The sequence below is a fragment of the Lepidochelys kempii genome, chromosome 7 (assembly GCF_965140265.1).
Source record: "Lepidochelys kempii isolate rLepKem1 chromosome 7, rLepKem1.hap2, whole genome shotgun sequence".
Lineage (NCBI taxonomy): Eukaryota > Metazoa > Chordata > Testudines > Cheloniidae > Lepidochelys > Lepidochelys kempii.
The window spans coordinates 54,075,884-54,098,162 of record NC_133262.1 but is presented as its reverse complement, the minus strand read 5'-3'; the positions used below and the strand labels follow the sequence as shown (position 1 = coordinate 54,098,162).

General features: G+C 43.7%; 1 protein-coding gene across 21 annotated transcripts in view; it reads left to right on the top strand.

Annotated features, from left to right (window-relative positions):
• USP54 (ubiquitin specific peptidase 54) overlaps window positions 1–22,279 on the top strand; it is a 278,081-nt gene that overhangs the window by 104,600 nt on the left and 151,202 nt on the right. For 18 of the 21 annotated variants that reach the window (XM_073352837.1, XM_073352844.1, XM_073352849.1 and 15 more), the window contains one exon: window positions 19,644–21,139. In XM_073352837.1, the coding sequence (XP_073208938.1) occupies window positions 20,993–21,139 (147 nt within the window). In that variant the 5' untranslated portion in view covers window positions 19,644–20,992. The remainder of the gene's footprint in view (window positions 1–19,643; window positions 21,140–22,279) is intronic. The other 3 variants (XM_073352836.1, XM_073352841.1, XM_073352834.1) reach the window with 2 other exon arrangements.

Genomic DNA, 22,279 nt, shown 5'->3' with positions numbered 1-22,279 from the left:
GCAATTAGGAACACATTAAACACCACACGCATTATCCAGCAGTATATGCAGCACCGGAACCTGGCAAAGCGATGCCGGGCGAGGAGGCGACGTCAGCGCGGTCACGTGAGTGATCAGGACATGGACACAGATTTCTCTGAAAGCATGGGCCCTGCCAATGCATGCATCATGGTGCTAATGGGGCAGGTTCATGCTGTGGAACGCCGATTCTGGGCTCGGGAAACAAGCACAGACTGGTGGGACCGCATAGTGTTGCAGGTCTGGGACGATTCCTAGTGGCTGCGAAACTTTCGCATGCGTAAGGGCACTTTCATGGAACTTTGTGACTTGCTTTCCCCTGCCCTGAGGCGCATGAATACCAAGATGAGAGCAGCCCTCACAGCTGAGAAGCAAGTGGCGATAGCCCTGTGGAAGCTTGCAATGCCAGACAGCTACCGGTCAGTTGGGAATCAATTTGGAGTGGGCAAATCTACTGTGGGGGCTGCTGTGATGCAAGTAGCCCACGCAATCAAAGATCTGCTGATATCAAGACTAGTGAGCCTGGGAAATGTGCAGGTCACAGTGGATGGCTTTGCTGCAATGGGATTCCCTAACTGTGGTGGGGCTATAGACGGAACCCATATCCCTATCTTGGCAGCGGAGCACCAAGCCGCCGAGTACATAAACCGCAAGGGGTACTTTTCGATAGTGCTGCAAGCTCTGGTGGATCACAAGGGACGTTTCACCAACATCAACGTGGGATGGCCGGGAAAGGTGCATGATGCTCGCATCTTCAGGAACTCTGGTCTGTTTCAAAAGCTGCAGGAAGGGACTTTCTTCCCAGACCAGAAAATAACTGTTGGGGATGTTGAAATGCCTATATGTATCCTTGGGGACCCAGCCTACCCCTTAATGCCATGGCTCATGAAGCCATACACAGGCAGCCTGGACAGTAGTCAGGAGCTGTTCAACTACAGGCTGAGCAAGTGCAGAATGGTGGTAGAAAGTGCATTTGGACGTTTAAAGGCGCGCTGGCGCAGTTTACTGACTCGCTTAGACTTCAGCGAAACCAATATTCCCACTGTTATTACTGCTTGCTGTGTGCTCCACAATATCTGTGAGAGTAAGGGGGAGACGTTTATGGCGGGGTGGGAGGTTGAGGCAAATTGCCTGGCTGCTGGTTACGCGCAGCCAGACACCAGGGCGGTTAAAAGAGCACAGGAGGGCGCGGTACGCATCAGAGAAGCTTTGAAAACCAGTTTCATGACTGGCCAGGCTATGGTGTGAAAGTTCTGTTTGTTTCTTCTTGATGAAACCCCCCGCCCCTTGGTTCACTCTACTTCCCTGTAAGCTAACCACCCGCCCCTCCTCCTTTCAATCACCGCTTGCAGAGGCAATAAAGTCATTGTTGCTTCACATTCATGCATTCTTTATTCATTCATCACACAAATAGGGGGATGACTACGAAGGTAGCCCAGGAGGGGTGGTGGAGGAGGGAAGGAAAATGCTACACAGCACTTTAAGCACAGCACTTTAAAAGTTTACAACTTTAAAATTTATTGAATGACAGCCTTCTTTTTTTTGGGCAATCCTCTGTGGTGGAGTGTCTGGTTGGCCGGAGGCCCCCCCACCGCGTTCTTGGGCGTCTGGGTGTGGAGGCTATGGAACTTGGGGAGGAGGGCGGTTGGTTACAGAGGGGCTGCAGTGGCAGTCTGTGCTCCAGCTGCCTTTGCTGCAGCTCAACCATACACTGGAGCATACTGGTTTGGTCCTGCAGCAGCCTCAGCATTGAATCCTGCCTCCTCTCATCACGCTGCCGCCACATTTGAGCTTCAGCCTTGTCTTCAGCCCGCCACTTATTCTCTTCAGCCCGCCACCTCTCCTCCCGGTCATTTTGTGCTTTCCTGCACTCTGACATTATTTGCCTCCACGCATTCGTCTCTGCTCTGTCAGTGTGGGAGGACAGCATGAGCTCGGAGAACATTTCATCACGAGTGCGTTTTTTTTTCTTTCTAAGCTTCACTAGCCTCTGGGAAGGAGAAGATCCTGTGATCATTGAAACACATGCAGCTGGTGGAGGAAAAAAAAAGGGACAGCGGTATTTAAAAAGACACATTTTATAAAACAGTGGCTACACTCTTTCAGGGTAAACCTTGCTGTTAACATTACATACATAGCACATGTGCTTTCGTTACAAGGTCGCATTTTGCCTCCCCCCGCCGCGTGACTACCCCCTCAACCTTCCCCCCTCCCTGTGGCTAACAGCGGGGAACATTTCTGTTTAGCCACAGGCAAACAGCCCAGCAGGAATGGGCTCCTCTAGGTGTCCCATGAAGAAAAGCACTCTATTTCAACCAGGTGACCATTAATTATATCTCACTCTCCTGAGGATAACACAGAGAGATAAAGAACGGATGTTGTTTGAATGCCAGCAAACATACACTGCAATGCTTTGTTCTACAATGATTCCCGAGTACGTGTTACTGGCCTGGAGTGGTAAAGTGTCCTACCATGAAGGACGCAATAAGGCTGCCCTCCCCAGAAACCTTTTGCAAAGGCTTTAGGAGTACATCCAGGAGAACCGCGAATGCCAGGGCAAAGTAATCCTTTCACATGCTTGCTTTTAAACCATGTATAGTATTTTAAAAGGTACACTCACCAGAGATCCCTTCTCCGCCTGCTGGGTCCAGGAGGCAGCCTTGGGTGGGTTCGGGGGGTACTGGCTCCAGGTCCAGGGTGAGAAACAGTTCCTGGCTGTCAGGAAAACCGGTTTCTCCGCTTGCTTGCTGTGAGCTATCTACAACCTCCTCCTCATCATCATCTTCTTCGTCCCCCAAACCTGCTTCCGTATTGCCTCCCTCTCCATTGAAGGAGTCAAACAACACGGCTGGGGTAGTGGTGGCTAAACCCCCTAAAATGGCATGCAGCTCATCATAGAAGCGGCATGTTTGGGGCTCTGACCCGGAGTGGCCATTCGCCTCTCTGGTTTTCTGGTAGACTTGCCTCAGCTCCTTCAGTTGTACGCGGCACTGCTTCGGGTCCCTGTTATGGCCTCTGTCGTTCATGCCCTGGGAGATTTTGACAAAGGTTTTGGCATTTCGAAAACTGGAACGGAGTTCTGATAGCATGGATTCCTCTCCCCAAACAGCGATCAGATCCCGTACCTCCCGTTCGGTCCATGCTGGAGCTCTTTTGCGATTCAGGGACTCCATCATGGTCGCCTGCAGCTTGCCACGCTGGCCAAACAGGAAATGGGATTTAAAAGTTCGCGGTTCTTTTCCTGTCTACCTGGCCAGTGCATCTGAGTTGAGAGTGCTTTCCAGAGCGGTCAGAATGGAGCACTCTGGGATAGCTCCCGGAGGCCAATACCATCGAATTGTGTCCACAGTACCCCAAATTCGAGCCGGCAAGGTCGATTTAAGCGCTAATCCACTTGTCAGGGGTGGAGTAAGGAAATCGATTTTAAGAGCCCTTTAAGTCGAAATAAAGGGCTTCATTGTGTGGACGGGTGCAGGTTTACATCGATTTAACGCTGCTAAATTCGACCTAAAGTCCTAGTGTAGACCAGGGCTTAGTAAGGTCTGTGTTGTTGCAAAGTTCATGCTGCATTTTAAAGCTGTTTATCAGGAATTTACTTATAAAAGACTTTCTGCAATGGGGTTTAATTTCTCTTCCCGTCTGGTGACCAGTGAGTAAGAGCCATCTGGCTTCTTTGGACTCTGCAGCCCATAAATTTTATGAAAGCCTGCCCGTGGCTCTACTGTATCTGTATGGGATGAGCAGTATATGTTTTCTGTCTCTGCCTCTCTCTCAAGAGAGGAAGAGGCTATGTAATATTAAGTTTGAATAAAGGACGTAGGTGCATCATTTGATACTGCTTTGAGGGAAAACTGCAGAAGTGAAAGTGAGGCTGCCTTTGTTAATCGCCCAGAAGCATCTACAGGCGAGTGAGTAGAATCCTGGAATGATTCTCTGTGGTGCTGGGCTTATGTGGAAATTTCCAGCTGCATCACTGTCACTGGATACTCTTATGCAGTTCAAAACGAACCTTTAATATTGGAGAGAGAGATTGCCACCACTTCATGACGAGATGATTATTTTTTTCTTTCTTTTTAACTATTACAAATGATGCTCTTTTTCAAAAGAGGAATATGGCTCTGACTGGCAGAAACAAAATGTTTCCCATCAGATAGATGGGAGTTATCTCCTACATCTTGTACTCTGAACTGTTCAGCACTTTCCAGAGGTTTTAAATTTGGCAGAAGAATACAAGAATTATATGTTCCCCCTCACTCCCATGTTTTAAAAGTTAGTGTCTTTAAAATTCCTCTGTGGGATAGCCCACAAAGGAGAATCGTATCTATGTTGCTCTTCCCCAGAAGTATAGCAGAAGCCAAGTGAAACTGTCAAGAATTGTGTTGGTTACGCCGTAACGGTATGGAAGTTCTGTTGGTTGGAGCAGTACAAGTGCAGTGCAGAGGAGGAAACAGTAGAAACAGGTGAAAATGGAAACAGAGGGGTGTTTCTGCAATGGTCTTAGGGCATTCTATCTTTGTTTGGGACATTTATTCTTCCTCTCTGGACCAGAGTGGGGCTTGAAACAGTGTGCAGATGGCACGCTGATTCCTGGGTGGGAGTATTTAGAAAAACTGGACATGCACAAGTCCATGGGGCCGGATGTGTTGCATCCGAGAGTGCTAAAGGAATTGGCGGATGTGATTGCAGAGCCATTGGCCATTATCTTTGAAAACTCCTGGCGATCGGGGGAAAGTCCCGGAAGACTGGAAAAAGTTTAATGTAGTGCCAATCTTTAAAAAAGGGAAGGAGGAGGATCCTGGGAACTACAGGCCAGTCAGCCTCACCTCAGTCCCTGGAAAAATCATGGAGCATGTCCTCAAGGAATCTATTCTGAAGCACTTAGAGGAGAGGAAAGTGATCAGGAACAGTCAGCATGGATTCACCAAGGGCAAGTCATGCCTGACTAATCTAATTGCCTTCTATGATGAGATTACTGGTTCTGTGGGTGAAGGGAAAGCAGTGGATGTATTGTTTCTTGACTTTAGCAAAGCTTTTGACACGGTCTCCCACAGTATTTTTGTCAGCAAGTTAAAGAAGTATGGGCTGGATGGATGCACTACAAGGTGGGTAAAAAGAAAAGGAGTACTTGTGGCACCTTAGAGACTAACCAATTTATTTGAGCATAAGCTTTCGTGAGCTACAGCTCACTTCATCGGATGCATACTGTGGAAAGTACAGAAGATCTTTTTATACACACAAACCATGAAAAAATGGGTGTTTACCACTACAAAAGGTTTTCTCTCCCCTCACCCCACTCTCCTGCTGGTAATAGCTTATCTAAAGTGATCACTCTCCTTACAATAAGAAAAGGAGTACTTGTGGCACCTTAGAGACTAACCAATTTATTTGAGCACGAGCTTTCGTGAGCTACAGCTCACTTCATCGTATGCGATGAAGTGAGCTGTAGCTCACGAAAGCTCATGCTCAAATAAATTGGTTAGTCTCTATGGTGCCACAAGTACTCCTTTTCTTTTTGCGAATACAGACTAACACAGCTGTTACTCTGATAAAAGGTGGGTAGAAAGTTGGCTAGATTGTCGGGCTCAACGGGTAGTGATCAATGGTTCCATGTCTGTTTGGCAGCCGGTATCTAGCGGAATGCCCCAAGGGTCGGTCCTGGGGCCGGTTTTGTTCAATATCTTCATTAATGATCTGGAGGATGGTGTGGTTTGCACTCTCAGCAAGTTTGCGGATGACACTAAACTGGGAGGAGTGGTAGATATGCTGGAGGGTGGGGATAGGATACAGAGGGACTTAGACAAATTGGAGGATTGGGCCAAAAGAAATCTGATGAGGTTCAACAAGGACAAGTGAAGAGTCCTGCACTTAGGATGGAAGAATCCAATGCACCGCTACAGACTAGGGACCGAATGGCTAGGCAGTAGAGAGAAGGACCTAGGGATTACAGTGGACGAGAAGCTGGATATGAGTCAACAGTGTGCCATTGTTGCCAAGAAGGCCAATGGCATTTTGGGGTGTATAAGTAGGGGCATTGCCAGCAGATTGAGGGACGTGATCGTTCCCCTCTATTCGACATTAGTGAGGCCTCATCTGGAGTACTCTGTCCAGTTCTGGGCCCCACGCTACAAGAAGGATGTGGAGAAACTGGAGAGAGTCCAGCGAAGGGCAACAAAATGATTAGGGGTCTGGAACACATGACTTATGAGGAGAGGCTGAGGGAACTGGGATTGTTTAATCTACGGAAGGGAAGAATGAGGGGGGATTTGATAGCTGCTTTTAACTACCTGAAAGGTGGATCCAAAGAGGATGGATCTAGACCATTCTCAGTGATAGTAGACGATAGGACAAGGAGTAATGGTCTCAAGTTGCAGTGGGGGAGATTTAGGTTGGATATTAGGAAAACCTTTTTCACTACGAGGGTGGTGAAACACTGGAATGCGTTACCAAGGGAGGTGGTGGAGTCCCCTTCCTTTGAAGTTTTTAAGGTCAGGTTTGACAAAGCCCTCACTGGGATGATTTAGTTGGGATTGTCCTGCTCTGGGCAGGGGTTGGACTAGATGGCCTCCAGAGGTCCCTTCCAACTCTGTTATTCTATGATTCTATGATAATGTCTAATTGCTTTCAAGTGACCCAATCCCTAGTCTTTTTTAAATAAGGCTTTATGGCTATTGATGCAAAGCCCTGAGATGATATTACATTTTCAGGTTTGACTACACTGGAGAATTATACACCATAATTGCTGTATTTCACTCCATGTGCTTGCTTGCATTTCAGAGGTGGGTTAAGGGGTGCCCGTCTATCTCTTCCCTACCTCCAAAGGGTGTTTTCAGGTTTGAAAACTGTTTATAAAATACTCTGAGGTCCTTGGACAAAAAGGGCTGTAGAAGGGCAAAGGATTATTACTTTTAGAAAACTACTTGCCCTGAAAGAGTAATTACACTACCTGAAAGTAAAACTGGACCTCACCTCAGCAGCTAGTAGACTACTGCAGAAGGGCACAACCAAAAAGCGACACAAGAGTATTATTGTCCTTTCAGTGCAATTGGGGCTTTTCAGGGCTGTTTCCGTCTTTGGATGAGAAATTAATTATATGAGTCCAATATATTTTTGATGTAATCTTGTTTGTTCACATAAAATGTACACTAAGTGCTGTTTTCCTGTAGAAACAAACAGCAGGCAGTTCTCTTGCTCAGAAATCCCTGTGTGGTACTGCACCAAACAGCTCTATCTCTTTGTTTCATTCCTGGATCATGCTCACAATCAGAACTCCTTCTGCTGGCGGGCTTGCATTCTCCAAAACACAGCCTGCAACCAGTGTCATACTCCCCGGCATACCTATGTTAATCTACCTTATTTAGCTCTGCCCTTGTCATGTGGCCTCGTGCCTGGAGCAGTAGCCCCCATTATTCTGCAGCCATATTTACTCCATAAAGGGGCTTAATTGCTCCTGTTATGGATCCTGAAAGAGAGAGTTTGGCACACTTCTGGACTTTAATGAGCTCTGTGACTTGTCTTTGGATTCAAGATCTCCTTGATGACAGCCTTTAGCACCTTTCAGCATAACAGTCAGGGCTGTCCTTAGGATTTATGGGGCCCTATGCAGTATTATTAAACTGGTGCCCCTATGCCCGATGGCAGCCTGGGCTCCCTTGTGTATTTTACATAAGAATGGTCTTTTGAAGGATTTATTTAAAAAACTGTATGTCTGAAGATCCAAGCATTTGAGGCTAAAGATGAATACTCAGGTTGTGCATCTAAAAATCTATGCAAGGAGTTTTTTGGAGATGTGATTTTATAATTTTCAGCAACACACTGACATATTTTTAAAGCAAATTTTAAACTAAGGTCCTCCAGACTAACATGTTCTGAGTAAATATTACAGTAATACACAACTGGCTTTGTCAGTAAATTCAGAAACTGAATATATCTGGAGGTTGTCAAATGCCTGTTAAATGGCTTCATTACCACTTGAATGGCTCTTTAACAGTTTCAGTGTTGTGCTAATAGGTCTGGAAGGCTTTTTCACTTTTAAGGACTAGATTCCCTTTCTGGAGGAAGACTCTCACCATGCTGCAGCAGCCAGCTGTGGTGGGAGCCTGCAGGAAGGGTCAGAACAAGGATAGGAAGAGGTGGAAGGGTGGACACTAAGACCCAGGGGTGTCCCAAATTTTCACCCTCCTATGCTGCTTATGCCTAAGGATGGCCCTGATAATAGTATTGAGAAATTCACTTCTCTGTAAGTGAAGTTTTCTGGGGTGAGTGAGGGAACCTTTGGCATTAACTTATGCAGACTCTGAGCTTGCTTTATTTTTTTTAAAGGGAGAAATATTGCTAGCTCTGAAGATAGCAAAGAAAACTTTACAAAGGTATAAAACCAAGGAATCCTGATGGCTTGGCTACATGGGGAAATTGACCAGTATATACCTATTGTAGAATAAGCTATTCCACAATCCTGTGTGGACACTCTAATAAAAGTGACTTTGTTCCAGAATAGTGTGTCCATATGAGGGCATTGTTCTAGTATAATTTAGCTATACTGGTCAATTTCCCCATGTTGACGGGGCCTTAGCCTGCAACTGGACCATTTTTTGTGTTACTGCAGCTTCTTATATCTTTGCCAAAGAGGACAGAGTGAATTTAACAAGACTGATAGAATCCTGCAGGCAACAGTGAAACTGTCAAGAATCATGTTGTCAGGGTTCCTTCCCCACTCTGAACTCTAGGGTACAGCTGTGGGGAGCCGCATGAAAGACCCCCTAAGCTTATTCTTACCAGCTTAGGTTAAAACTTCCCCAAGGTGCAAACTTTGCCTTGTCCTTGAATAGTATGCTGCCACCACCAAGCGTTTTAAACAAAGAACAGGGAAAGAGACCGCTGGGAGACGTCTTCTCCCCAAAATATCCCCCCAAGCCCTACATACCCCCTTTCCTGGGGAGGCTTGAGAATAATATCCTAACCAATTGGTTACAAAATCATCAAAGACCCAAACCCCTGGATCTTGGAACAATGGAAAAATCAGCCAGGTTCTTAAAAGAAGGATTTTATTTAAAAAAAAAAAAGTAAAAATCATCTCTGTAAAATCAGGATGGAAAATACTTTACAGGGTATTCAGATTCAAAACACAGAGGATCCCCCTCTGGGCAAAACCTTAAAGTTACATAAAACAGGAATAAACTTTCCTCTTAACGCAGGGAAAATTTACATGAAACAAAAGATAAACTAATCCACCTTGCCTGGCTTACCTATACTGGTTGCAATATTGGAGACTTGGATTAGGATGGGTTGGAGAAGATGGATTTCTGTCTGGCCTCTCTCAGTCCCAAGACTGTAAGCAAAGAGCACAGAACAAAAGCCTTCTCTCTCCCCCCCCCTCTCCGGTTTTGAAAGTATCTTGTCCCCTTATTGGTCCTTTGGGTCAGGTGCCAGCCAGGTTAGCTGAGCTTCTTAACCCTTTACAGGTAACAACAGGGTGTTGCCTCTGGCCAGGAGGGATTTTATAGCACTGTATACAGAAAGGTGGTTTACCCTTCCCTTTATATTTATGACACATGTCTATTTCATTCTGCTACTGCTTGGCATAATTATAGACAGCAGCAAAGACAAGCACTGGAATTACTTGCTGTGGAGGAAGATCCAATAAATGGGGGTTGGGGAAGGGAATGAGCAGCTGAGACCTTTTCTTCCACCTCCTCCCCATCATAGTGGTCAGGACATTGGGGAGGGGTGAAATAGCAGAAAACCTTTCTTCCTGCCCTGTTCCCCTTGCAGCAGTCAGCAGGCACTAGGCTTGTCTACACTGTGTTGCAGTACATACTAGGGAAGTGTTAATTGCTGAGTGCACCAAAGTGTTGCTTGCTAACTGCCCCTGGCCTTGTGGCTGCTGCTGGTGCAAACTTAAAAATTTGCACTAACATGGTCCAAATGACTCCCACAGTCCACCCTGCAGCGCAGCTTAGGGGTGTGGGGGAAGGGAAAGAAAAGGGGGAATGACAGAAAGCATTAGCTATTGACAAGTAGTAATGGTCTCAAGTTGCAGTGGGGGAGGTTTAGGTTGGATATTAGGAAAAACTTTTTCACTAGGAGGGTGGTGAAACACTGGAATGCGTTACCTAAGGAGGTGGTAGAATCTCCTTCCTTAGAAGTTTTTAAGGTCAGGCTTGACAAAGCCCTGGCTGGGATGATTTAGTTGGGGATTGGTCCTGCTTTGAGCAGGGGGTTGGACTAGATGACCTTCTGGGGTCCCTTCCAACCCTGATATTCTATGATTCTATGATATACTCTAGAGCAGTGATATTGGACTTCAGTGGTTCAGGAGCCAAATTAGTGATCATAGAATCATTACCCAACATTACCCAAATCAACATTACCCAAAAGAGTCACAGTAGCGTGAATCCATTGTTTCATTTATTGTAGTACTATTCATATTTAAAAGTAGGATGGGGAATTATTTAGGGTTTTTATATTTTATAAAAACCCTATATATATAAAATTCTCACAGCAAATAAGTACAGGTTGATAATTTAATTGGTTAATAACATAGTAAAAGCATTCTGATCGGTTAATAATTAAATCATAGTGTTTTAATATCATGTGCTGCAAAGAGCTTCAGGAGACACAATAAAGAGCTACTTGAGAGCCACAGTCTGAGTATCGCTGCTCTGGAGTCTGTGTTATGAGAGTGGCGGGAATAGTGTGAATTTGATACCTTCCTAGCTAAAGTCTGATCCACAAGATGGAGCCCCCAAGGCAGGGTATCGAGACAGTAGTCTGGTAGAAATCCTACTGCCATTCCTTTTTGCAGTAGCTGATGGCAGGGGAACTGGTCTTCCCTCCAGAATGTTGCCTCTGTCCCTCCCTGGTGAAAACCACCCTGATCATGTCTTCCATGTCTCCCTTTTGGCTGGTAGGCAATTAGTAAATCTTTCAGTCCCTGTATATTTAGCATCCCTTGAAGGTACCTCTTATTTTGAAATAAATCATGCCCTATACAGTTAATGAGGTAGAAGGCTGAAGAGCACATCCAAATGGCCTTTGGGATATCTGAGACACAAGCTAGGTGAGATAATATCTTTACTGAACTGTATTTTAAAGAATCTTTATTGAGGTTACAGGGACAAACCATCCTGATGTGTAGAAAGAATAGTAAATATGGCAGGTGAACAGCTTGGCTTAACAGTGAAATCCTTGCTGATCTTAAACACAAAAAAGAAGCTTACAAGAAGTGGAAGATTGGACAAATGACCAGGGAAGAGTATAAAAATATTGCTCAGGCATGCAGGAGTGAAATCAGGAAGGCCAAATCACAGCTGGAGCTGCAGCTAGCAAGAGATGTTAAGAGTAACAAGAAGGGTTTCTTCAGGTATGTTAGTAACAAGAAGAAAGTCAAGGAAAGTGTAGGCCCCTTACTGAATGGGGGAGGCAACCTAGTGACAGAGGATGTGGAAAAAGCTATTGTACTCAGTGCTTTTTTTGCCTCTGTCTTCACGAACAAGGTCAGCTCCCAGACTACTACACTGGGCAGCACAGCATGGAGAGGAGGTGACCAGGCCTCTGTGGGGAAAGAAGTGGTTTGGGACTATTTAGAAAAGCTGGACGAGCACAAGTCCATGGGGCCGGATGCGCTGCATCCGAGAGTGCTGAAGGAGTTGGCAGATGTGATTGCAGAGCCATTGGCCATTATCTGTGAAAACTCATGGCGATCGGGGGAAGTCCCAGACGACTGGAAAAAGGCTAATGTAGTGCCCATCTTTAAAAAAGGGAAGGAGGAGGATCCTGGGAACTACAGGCCAGTCAACCTCACCTCAGTCCCTGGAAAAATCATGCAGCAGGTCCTCAAGGAATCAATTCTGAAGCACTTAGAGGAGAGAAAAGTGATCAGGAACAGTCAGCATGGATTCACCAAGGGCAAGTCATGCCTGACTAATCTAATTGCCTTCTATGATGAGATAACTGGCTCTGTGGATGAGGGGAAAAGCGGTGGACGTGTTGTTCCTTGACTTTAGCAAAGCTTTTGACACTGTCTCCTACAGTATTCTTGCCAGGAAGTTAAAGAAGTATGGGCTGGATGAATGGACTATAAGGTGGATAGAAAGTTGGCTAGATTGTCAGGCTCAACAGGTAGTGATCAATGGCTCCATGTCTAGTTGGCAGCCGGTATCAAGTGGAGTGCCCCAAGGGTCGGTCCTCGGGCTGGTTTTGTTCAATATCTTCATTAATGATCTGGAGGATGGTGTGGATTGCACCCTCAGCAAGTTTGCAGATGACACTAAACTGGGAGGAGAGGTAGATATGCTGGAAGGTAGGGATAGGATACAGAGGGACCTAGACAAATTGGAGGATTGGGCCAAAAGAAATCTGATGAGGTTCAACAAGACAAGTGCAGAGTCCTGCACTTAGGATGGAAGAATCCAATGCACCGCTACAGACTAGGGACCGAATGGCTCGGCAGCAGTTGTGCAGAAAAGGACCTAGGGGTTACAGTGGACGAGAAGCTGGATATGAGTCAACAGTGTGCCGTTGTTGCCAAGAAGGCCAATGGCATTTTGGGGTGTATACGTAGGGGCATTGCCAGCAGATTGAGGGATGTGATCGTTCCCCTCTATTCAGCATTGGTGAGGCCTCATCTGGAGTACTGTGTCCAGTTTTGGGCCCCACACTACATGAAGGATGTGGAAAAATTGGAAAGAGTCCAGTGGAGGGCAACAAAAATGATTAGGGGACTGGAACACATGACTTATGAGAAGAGGCTGAGGGTACTGGGATTGTTTAGTCTGTGGAAGAGAGGAGTGAGGGGGGATTTGATAGCTGCTTTCAACTACCTGAAAGGGGGTTCCAAAGAGGATGGATCGGATGACAGAACGAGGAGTAATGGTCTCAAGTTGCAGTGGGGGAGGTTTAGGTTGGATATTAGGAAAAACTTTTTCACTAGGAGGGTGGTGAAACACTGGAATGCGTTACCTAGGGAGGTGGTGGAATCTCCTTCCTTAGAAGTTTTTAAGGTCAGTCTTGACAAAGCCCTGGCTGGGATGATTTAGTTGGGGATTGGTCCTGCTTTGAGCAGGGGGTTGGACTAGATGACCTCCTGAGGTCCCTTCCAACCCTGATATTCTATGATTCTATGAACTTCAGTCGGTGAAAGAGACAAGATTTTGAGCTACATGGAGCTCTTCTTCAGGTCTGGGAAAGATACTTAGAGTATCAGAGCTCATACAAGATGGAACAGATTGTTTAGCAGAGGAGTGGGCAAACTACGGCCTGGGCTCTGTATCCGGCCCTCCAGATGTTTTAATCCAGCCCTCGAGCTCCTGCTGGGGAGCGGGGTCCGGGGCTTGCCCTGCTCCGGCACTCCAGCCAGGTAGTGGGGTCAGGGGCTTGCCCCACTCTGTGAGGCTCCCGGAAGCAGCAGCATGTCCCCCTTCCAGCTCCTACGTGTAGGGGCAGCCAGGGGTCTTCGCGCGCTGCCCCCGCCCCAATTGCCTGCGGAGAGGGCCTCCACGTCGGAGCCAGAGGAGGGATATGCTGCTGTTTTTAGGAGCTTCTTGAGGTAAGTGCCACCAAGAGCCTGTACCCCAACCCCCTCCCGCACATCAACCCCCGGCCCTGATCCCCCTCCCGCACATCAACCCCCGGCCCTGATCCCCCTCCCACCCTCCAAACCGCTTGGTCCCAGCCTGGAGCACTCTCCTGCACCCCAACCCCTCATCCCCAGCCCCACCCCAGAGCTTGTACCCCCAGCCAGAGCCCTCACCCCCCCCAGTGCACCCCAATCCTCTGCCCCAGCCTAGAGCCCCCTCCTGCACCCTGAACTCATTTCTGGCCAGACCCCAGAGCCTGCACTCCCAGCTGGAGCACGCATTCCAACCCCCAATTTCGTGTGCATTCATGGCCCGCCATACAATTTCCATACCCAGATGTGGCCCTCGTGCCAAAAAGTTGGCCCACCCTGGTTTAGCATAAGTAGTTAACACATTATAAGCAACCATGCAAGCTGAAGTGGCCTGTTAATATCTTTGTAATAGGACAAAAAAGGGGGATTAGGGGTTACAGATTGTTGCAATAAGCCATAAATCTAATGTCTTTATTAAAACAATGATTTTTAGTGTCTAGCAAGGAATTTAAACTCCCCAGCTTATCTTTTGAAGGTGTTGTGCAGGTCTCCTTTGAAGATGAGGACTGAGAGGTCAGATATGGAGTGATCATATTCTGAAAAGTGTTCGCCCATGGGTGGTCTTGTTTTTTATCATTTTTTTGTGTAAGTTCATTTGATAGCATAGTGATTGTCTGGTTTCATCAACGTAGTTGTTGGGGCATTTAGTGCACTGCATGAGGTACACCACATGTTATGATAGCATGTGTAAGTCCCATGGATCTTGAAAGGTGTGTTGTGGGGGGTATTGATCATCATAGCAGGAGAGAGATATCTTCAGGTTTTGCATCTGTTATTATGGCTGGGTCTGGTACTGCTTTGAGTTGGTGAGTCCTGGTCTGTGGGGAGCTTGCTTCTGGTGATGAGGTTGTGTTGTTGTTTGAAGGCCAGAAGGGGAGGATTGGGAAAGATTTCTTTCAGGAAGTGGTCCCTGTCAAGTGTGGGATGGAATTGTTTGATACCCCATATGAATTGTTGCATGGGGTGGTAAGTGACAACTAGGGATGTGCAGTCAAAGAGTTTTTCATTTTCTGTATTGAAGCAGGTTCTCTCAGGACATTTGGGTGGCCCATTCCATGATGCAATCTACTTACCTGGTGGAGTGTCCTTATTTGGTGGAGGTGGTTTTAAGTGTCTTAAGGTGTGTATCCCAGACTTGCTCCTTGAGCATATTCTATGCTATGTAAGTGCCTGTCTCTGGATAAGATTTTTTGGTGTGTTTGGGGTGATTACTCAATTTGTGAAGGTAAGAGTGGTGATCCATCAGTTTCTTGTACATAATTGTCTGTATGGTTCCATTGCTGAAGCTGATCATGGTGTCCATGAAGTTGATGCTAGTGTGGGAGTGCTCTAGAGAAAGTTTAATGAATGGGTGGTGGCGGCTGAAATTTGGTAGAAATATGAGAGAGTTTAGGTCGTCTGTCCAGAGGATTAAAATATCATCGGTGTATCTCAGGTATATCATTGGTTTAGTGGTACATTATCTGAATCGCAAATGAAGATCCTGTTCCTCTCTCACTCCACAATCAAATGAAAGTGCTTTACGTTTTAATTAAAATTTAACATCTCCTTCAATTTAATTACACTGAAATAACCTGTTGCTCTGAAGCCACCTCCTCTATTGTTATGGTGGGATTCCATTCCTAAATGTACGTAGTTAAGGGTGTCCATGCAATCTGATTTCCTGACTGGATAAACATCTGTAAGTGCTTTATCACTGAAAGGAGGACTTTCCCACTTGAATGAACTCAGAAGTGAATTTTCACTAAAATGGATTTCCTTTGACATTTCTTTGTTCATTTTACTGTTATGAAAGACATTAAATAAGGGCTTCCTCTCTCATAAATTTTTTTCTGCTTTTCAGTGAAATCATTCATGATCATTGTTATTGCATTGCAAAATCAAGTGGTGGTCGGATATGGGTTAAAAGGGCACAAAACCACACTTTTAAATGGGGAAAGAGGAAGATTTACTGACTGCGAACACATGCAAAGTAACCAAACTTAAGTTTTTGTCTGTTTCTGTTATGAAACTTGGAGGTCCTTTAAATAACCGCAGCTCTCACCTCATTATTTACTAATGTCATCACAAACTTCAGTGGTTTTAGCCATGTGTAGTGATAAGATTGAAGCATCCATCTTGCTAACTTGGCTGTTGTAATTAAGCCCAGGGCCAGGGCTTTTTCTTCAAGCAGTGGTGAGGAACTTGTGGTATACTGCGTGGAGAGATTTGTGACATGACTGAGCTTAATACAGCAAGCCCAGGGATCAAGACCCTAGACAGGGAGACACCACCATTTCCAATCTTGAGGAGGATGTCAGTAATATGTTCATCATCAGAGGGGGGATAAAACCCCAAGTCAGTATTTAAGTTTAGTTCTGTTAGTATCAATGGCTGATTTACCAAGTGGATGTGAACAAAGAGCAACTTAAATTTTTCTGCGGCAAATGTCTTTAAGAGCACTCTATGCTCTCTCGTTCTCTCTTGCTCTCAGCATGGCTGTCAACGTCGTGTTTCTTCAGGCCAGAAGAATGTGCTGAAATTGTTCTGTGGATGAACTGCCAGAGGTACTATACGAGTAGTGTCCCTGGTATTCTCTTGCATATTGAGCATGGCTCTGTGATTCAGAGTACATGTTCCCCAAGTAGAGAATTTGACAGATAACACAGAGATTAAATCTATTATGGGGGACCTCTAGAGCCATTCTGGATTTCCATTTGTCATGTTTTTTTGTAGAATCATAGGACTGGAAGGGACCTTGAGAGGTCATCTAGTCCAGTCCCCTGCACTCATGGCAGGACTAAGTATTATCTAGACCATTCCCGACAGGTGTTTGTCTAACCTGCTCTTAAAAATCTCCAGTGATGGAGAGTCCGTAATCTCCCTAGGCAATTTATCTCAGTATTGTTTACCATTCGTATCTGTGACCTTTTTCTAACAACAGTTGCTGGATTAATCGGCCTTTGATTGTCAGAAGTTCTGTGTGGGCCACTTGTAGCTTATTACAGTCACTACTAAAACAGTAAACAAAATGCACATATTTTAAAACTTTTATAGGCTTCCTTCATAAATTTGGTGTCTACTGTAACATGTTGGGTAACATAGCTGATGCCCTTGCTACATTCTTGGCAATCTTTGAGTCAGACCTGGCACTTTTCTAGTTTGATCCTATCTGTGTAGTAATGGTTTTGCTAGCAAAAAGTCAACTCTAGATTTTATCTGTGAGAGCAGCTCTGATAATGCTTATCTTTTTGATTTCAAACTCTGTTTGCTGGAGTCCTGCCAATATGTCACTAGCCCATAGAGTAGAATGTAGCTTCTGAATCTATCATCTGATTTTTGATTGTGCTTGGATATTTTAAAATGATGAGAGAAGCATAAAGCTGGAATTGTTGAGAACCTGTAGCATTGAAATGCTGCAAAGCTCTGGAAATCCTATTAGCAATACAGTCATGGGGTAGTCTATTACATTGTTAGAAAGCTGTTGCATTTTGTATTTTCTTGATATGGGTGTAGAATCTTACTGCTTTTTTAAGGGGAAGTAATATATGGAAATGTTTTTTCTTGCTGAAAATGAATGGCATGTTTTCAGAGATTTATAATAAATGTATATGTTCTCTGGGGCCTCTGCCTTATATCAGAATGTTGCCTTGACTTGACTTCAGCGAAGAAAACTGCTATGGCTGGGACTGTTTACAAGATGGCACTCTGTTTAGGAGAAGAAAAAACAAACTCTGTGGAACACCTGAATCTGTTAAAAGGGACACTGCTAACATCCTTCCTTTCCTTTTCCAGAGTGTTGTGGTTAATGGGTTAGTGTGTGTATGTAGATATATATGTTGGGATTGGAACTTTTGCTGATGGTTCTGCAATGGGTGAATTGCTATCAAAAATGGTGGAAGCAATGGCTCTACCCTGGTGCGTGGAGGGTTGGTTTTTTTTTTTTGGAATTACAGTGAAATTTTAAATAAATCCTTTTTTCTTTAGTGTGAAAGCAATGAGCAGAGGAGGTAGGTGAATGGGAACCTGTAAATAGGGTGACCAGATGTCCCGATTTTACAGGGAGAGTCCCGATTTTGGGGTCTTTTTCTTTTATAGGCTTCTATTATCCCCACCCTGTCCCCGTTTTTCACATTTGCTCTCTGGTCACCCTACCTGTAAATGAGACTAGAGAGAGTTGTCTCAAACCTTTGGAAAGTTCAATTTAGCTAGAATTCCATTCTGAAGACATTTGAATTACAAAATTTAAAGTGTGGCTATGTTTTGCAAAGTGGCAATGTAAGATGGTGATTTTTTCTCAACAGATCTTTTCCTTGTGTACATTCACAGACATAGCTGTTTAATGATAAAAATTAGTCTTTATTGCTTTCTTATTCCTGTTAACTCTGTACAGTCAGCATAGTTAAGAGAGATCACACTGAGTTTATTCCATCTCGTGCAACAGTAATAGAATGGAATGTAAATAAACCAATTGGCTAAACCTGTACAAATCTTGTGAGGGCAATGGGCATTCAAAAGTGTTGCTAAGACCTTACTTGTTGTGCGAAATCTTTATATCTTGTGGAGACATGCAAAATGGGAAGAGCCCAGCTTGACTTCCTGATCCCAGGATGAGTTTACAGTGTTAGCAGCTAGCAAAATGCCCTTATGGAATAGCTGAACCCATTTGATCTGGAAACAACTGATGTACAATACATTTGGAACCTCACAATGACTGTTTTGTAGCAATCCTACTTTAATAACCCTGCTTTAAGATGAAAACAAAAGTCCAATAAATATTTCTTAGGTGTTTGCTCACTGAATTGTTGGCACTGTGCCCTTCTGGATTTCACCCTTCAGACTTTCAAACTCCTAATTGCAGGTATTGCGGGAAAGAGTGGGGAGGGGTGCCTTTCTTCATTTTCTTTTGTGAGAATTACATCATCGCTATTCTGCATGAGTTGAGTCATTCCAAATAGCACTCTGGTCTTTGTTGTTGCTCAAGCCTGGCCAGTATATCTATCACAGGCAGGGATGGTTTACAAAGATCCATAAGTGAATGCTGGAAACTGAACTATCCCAAGTGATTTTCGCTGATAGCTCATTAAGGCCTTGAGGAAAGAGAGGAGTTGATATTTGAAGTTGCTTTGAAATGATTCCTATACACCTTTCAGCATTTAGGAATGCTGCACAACCGGCTTGATGTTGTTCTGTGTGTTAAACTCTCAGGAGTAGGATTTAATGGTTAGAGCATGGGACTGTAAACCAGGACTACTCTCCTGTAAAACAGAGAGATTTACCTACTTCACAGGGGTAGGCAAATATTTGTATTATACATATTTGTAGAGCACTATTAGATCCTCAGATAAGTCTAATAGAAGTGCAAAAAATTACTCTTAGAAAGGAATGGGTGTGTGAGGCTCATACAGAGATTGCTTCTTTAGGTATTTGTGAAATTCTAGCTATGTTTTGATGGTAAAAAAGAGGTTTATAGTTAAGGGCATTCTCAATTATCTAAGAAGTAAAAATAACCGCCATCAATTTTTTCCCCCTAATATATGGAGTCTCTCTGCTTCTCTTTGTGTAGTACAGTGTTGCTGTACTCTTGAATCAGATCATGTGTTATAATGCCATTTGGCTTACATTTAGCTAGTTCTTGATGGTATTGATTTATAGGTTATGTGGGAGAATACTACAGAAACCCCTGTAATGTCAGTAGAAAAACTAATTAGCTAACTACTTTCACAGTATGGCTGTGACATAAATACAGGTGGACTTATTACATTAGAACTTAGTGTGCAAAAGGTTTTTCTCCTAAATCCTTGAAATAGTATTCCTGAAGGACCATGCCCATTATTCATGCCATGTGGATAAGAATAGAATTTCTCAGAGATGAGAATTGTTTTCCACATTTCCTCATGTATTAGGACTAAATGATTGTTTAAATTCACTCATGAAAAGTGCATCTTCCTCTTAATGGTTCTTTTGTTTCTATTTGTAGGCTCTCAGTGTCATTTGGAAGATGGCTTCCACCATATCTGGATTAAATTCCTTGTCCTGCAGATGACTAGCATCTTCTCTAAATAAGAAAGTGGGAGAATATTCTGCTCTGACAAAGGCATTCTGAACAGTAACTCCACGAGGAAATGCAGCTACGTTTCCATGCCCTCTTGCCCAGGTTTAGCACTGCTGCAAAGCCCCAAATCCAGATGAGACAATCCCCTCTTCCAAAGTGTAAACATGATTTTATAATACTATAAATATGCATATATAAATATAGTTTGTATTTTTTCAAGATCTTTGTTAGAAACTGGCTAATTTGACACTTCAAGGAGTATGTGCTAAGAATGATGTGCTGTAGCCTATTCATATAAAATTGTATGTAGCTTTAAAAAATATTAAAATTAACTTCACCCTTACATCATATTTCATCCATGTTTCCCCATGACACATGCCCACAGGTTCCTTTGCTTCTTGTTCTTAATTTCATTTTGGGGATGTGCTTTTGTATTTTTTGTTTTGTTTCAAAAGGTTCTGCATATAGTGGGAGGTGAGGCAACACTGGTCTTGGCAGAACACCACAAAACCAAGAGAGTAATTACATGACGCAAGCCTTTGATTATTTTTTTCTCTGTAAAACTTTCTGGCACGGCTGGGCATTCCAGTTGCAAAAGAAGGAACAGGAGAAGAAACTTCTAAAGATCTGCATGGAGAGTTAGAAGAACTTTTCTGTTAAAGTTTTACTACCTAAAATAAAAGCACTTCCCAGTGCAATTCTGGAATCTTTTTCATCCCTCTCAGAACTGAAGTTATCTTTTCACCACTCCCATTAGAAGCAAGGCTTTATTTTGTTTTTGGCAGGCTTGCCTTTTTACTAGTTGTGTTGCTCTATGTTCTGTGGGAGGATTATAAAAGTATTAACAGAAGTCTTACATTTTGCTTGTCCTGGACCCTGCTGGACTTCAGCAATTACACTGTCTTCTAGAGAGTTCTATTGAAGTGACAGCCTGTTCAGAAGAAGGATGTAACAGCAAAGCAGTTGCACTTGAAAGACCAATGGATTCCTTCGTTTTGCTTGCTTCTGTTCTGTTGCCTACAAAGCATCATCATCCCTATATCATCAGCTGATGAATGATAGCATCCAGCGCTGGATTTAAAATAAATATATATAGCTAACTCATGAGTTCCATGTGTACACATTGAAGAAGAAATTTTGTTTAAACTGTATTTTAAGAGGATTGGATTGTACTGCTCAATTTTCACTTTGGGTAAAAGATCTTGTCCAGTGAAGACTTTCAGTCAAACAGAGATACAAAAGCCTTCTTCATATTATAGAACTAAATGTGAAAGATGTCTTTGAAAAGGACTTATTTTTCTGTTGGACGGGGTGGCGTGCAGGGGATGTTTACTCCACGTAGTACAACTTCCATTGCACCCAGTAAGGGCCTCAGCAATGAACCGGGACAGAATAGCTGCTTCTTGAATAGTGCTTTACAGGTAAGGATGCGGTATTCAGCTTGTCTGTCTTTGTAGTTCACCTTTTCTATTTGCTTTATATTCTTATTGTTGCTAACTTGTTCTTCTAGGCTCTGTCTACACAACAAATACAACCAAATTAGGGGACTTTTGCAACACCATTGTCTCCAGATAGAATACAGGTTTCAGAGTAGCAGCCGTGTTAGTCTCTATCCACAAAAAGAAAAGGAGGACTTGTGGCGCCTTAGAGACTAACAAATACAGTTCTACTTTGTAGTATAGATTAACTGTGTTCCATAACTGGGCTAAAGCCCTAGACTTTCCAAGACAAAAGTATATTAAAGGGGTACAGTTAACTTAAAAATTACACTTCTGTCTGAATTTTTTAATTTAAAATGAATAAAACTGAAGGATTAGAGAAACCTCCTTTTTCATTTTTTATGTTCAGTTTTGTGTGGTGCACCAGTCAATTATTCCTTTTGTTTATATGGGTTTTCACACAGCAACAGGAGAAGAAAAATATTTGTAAGAAATAGGAAACTGATTTTGAAACCACAAAAATTGGCAGGGCTTCTGGCAAGTCTAGTTCCTGAAACTGATTAATTTTTTTTAAATAACTAGATTCAGTTGATAGCGTCCATTTAAAATCCCTTTTGTATAGTCTGTATTCTTCGACTCTTGAATTAGAGATCACAGGCTGGTGACTTGATGAGAGAAGTACTGACTTTTCGTCTATGGGAGTTCAGTTTGAGTGAAATAAGTTCGGTTCATAGTTCATGTCCAGCTATCATTCTTTAACTCATGTGAGATGAAGAAATGTTCTTGCCCAGAACTGCCTTCAATTCCCTAAAGGAGATATTCCTTCCAGGTCAAGCCTAAGTCAGAAGTTAAGTTCTTAGTGGATTTATATATGTAATACAATTATTTGCATTGTGACCACTTATACACTATGAATGCCAGTCTTCTGGACTTAGTTCTTCTTGTTGGAAGGTGTTCCTTAAGGCCCTGTCTATACATCAGCTACAGTTAATTTTGGGGACACAGTTTCAGCACAGTTAAATTGCAGTATGGGTAGGACCTAAATGACAATTTACTTAGCATATCAAGGATTGAAAATTTCACTGGCCTGAGATCCAAGATTTGCCATATTAAATTCTGATC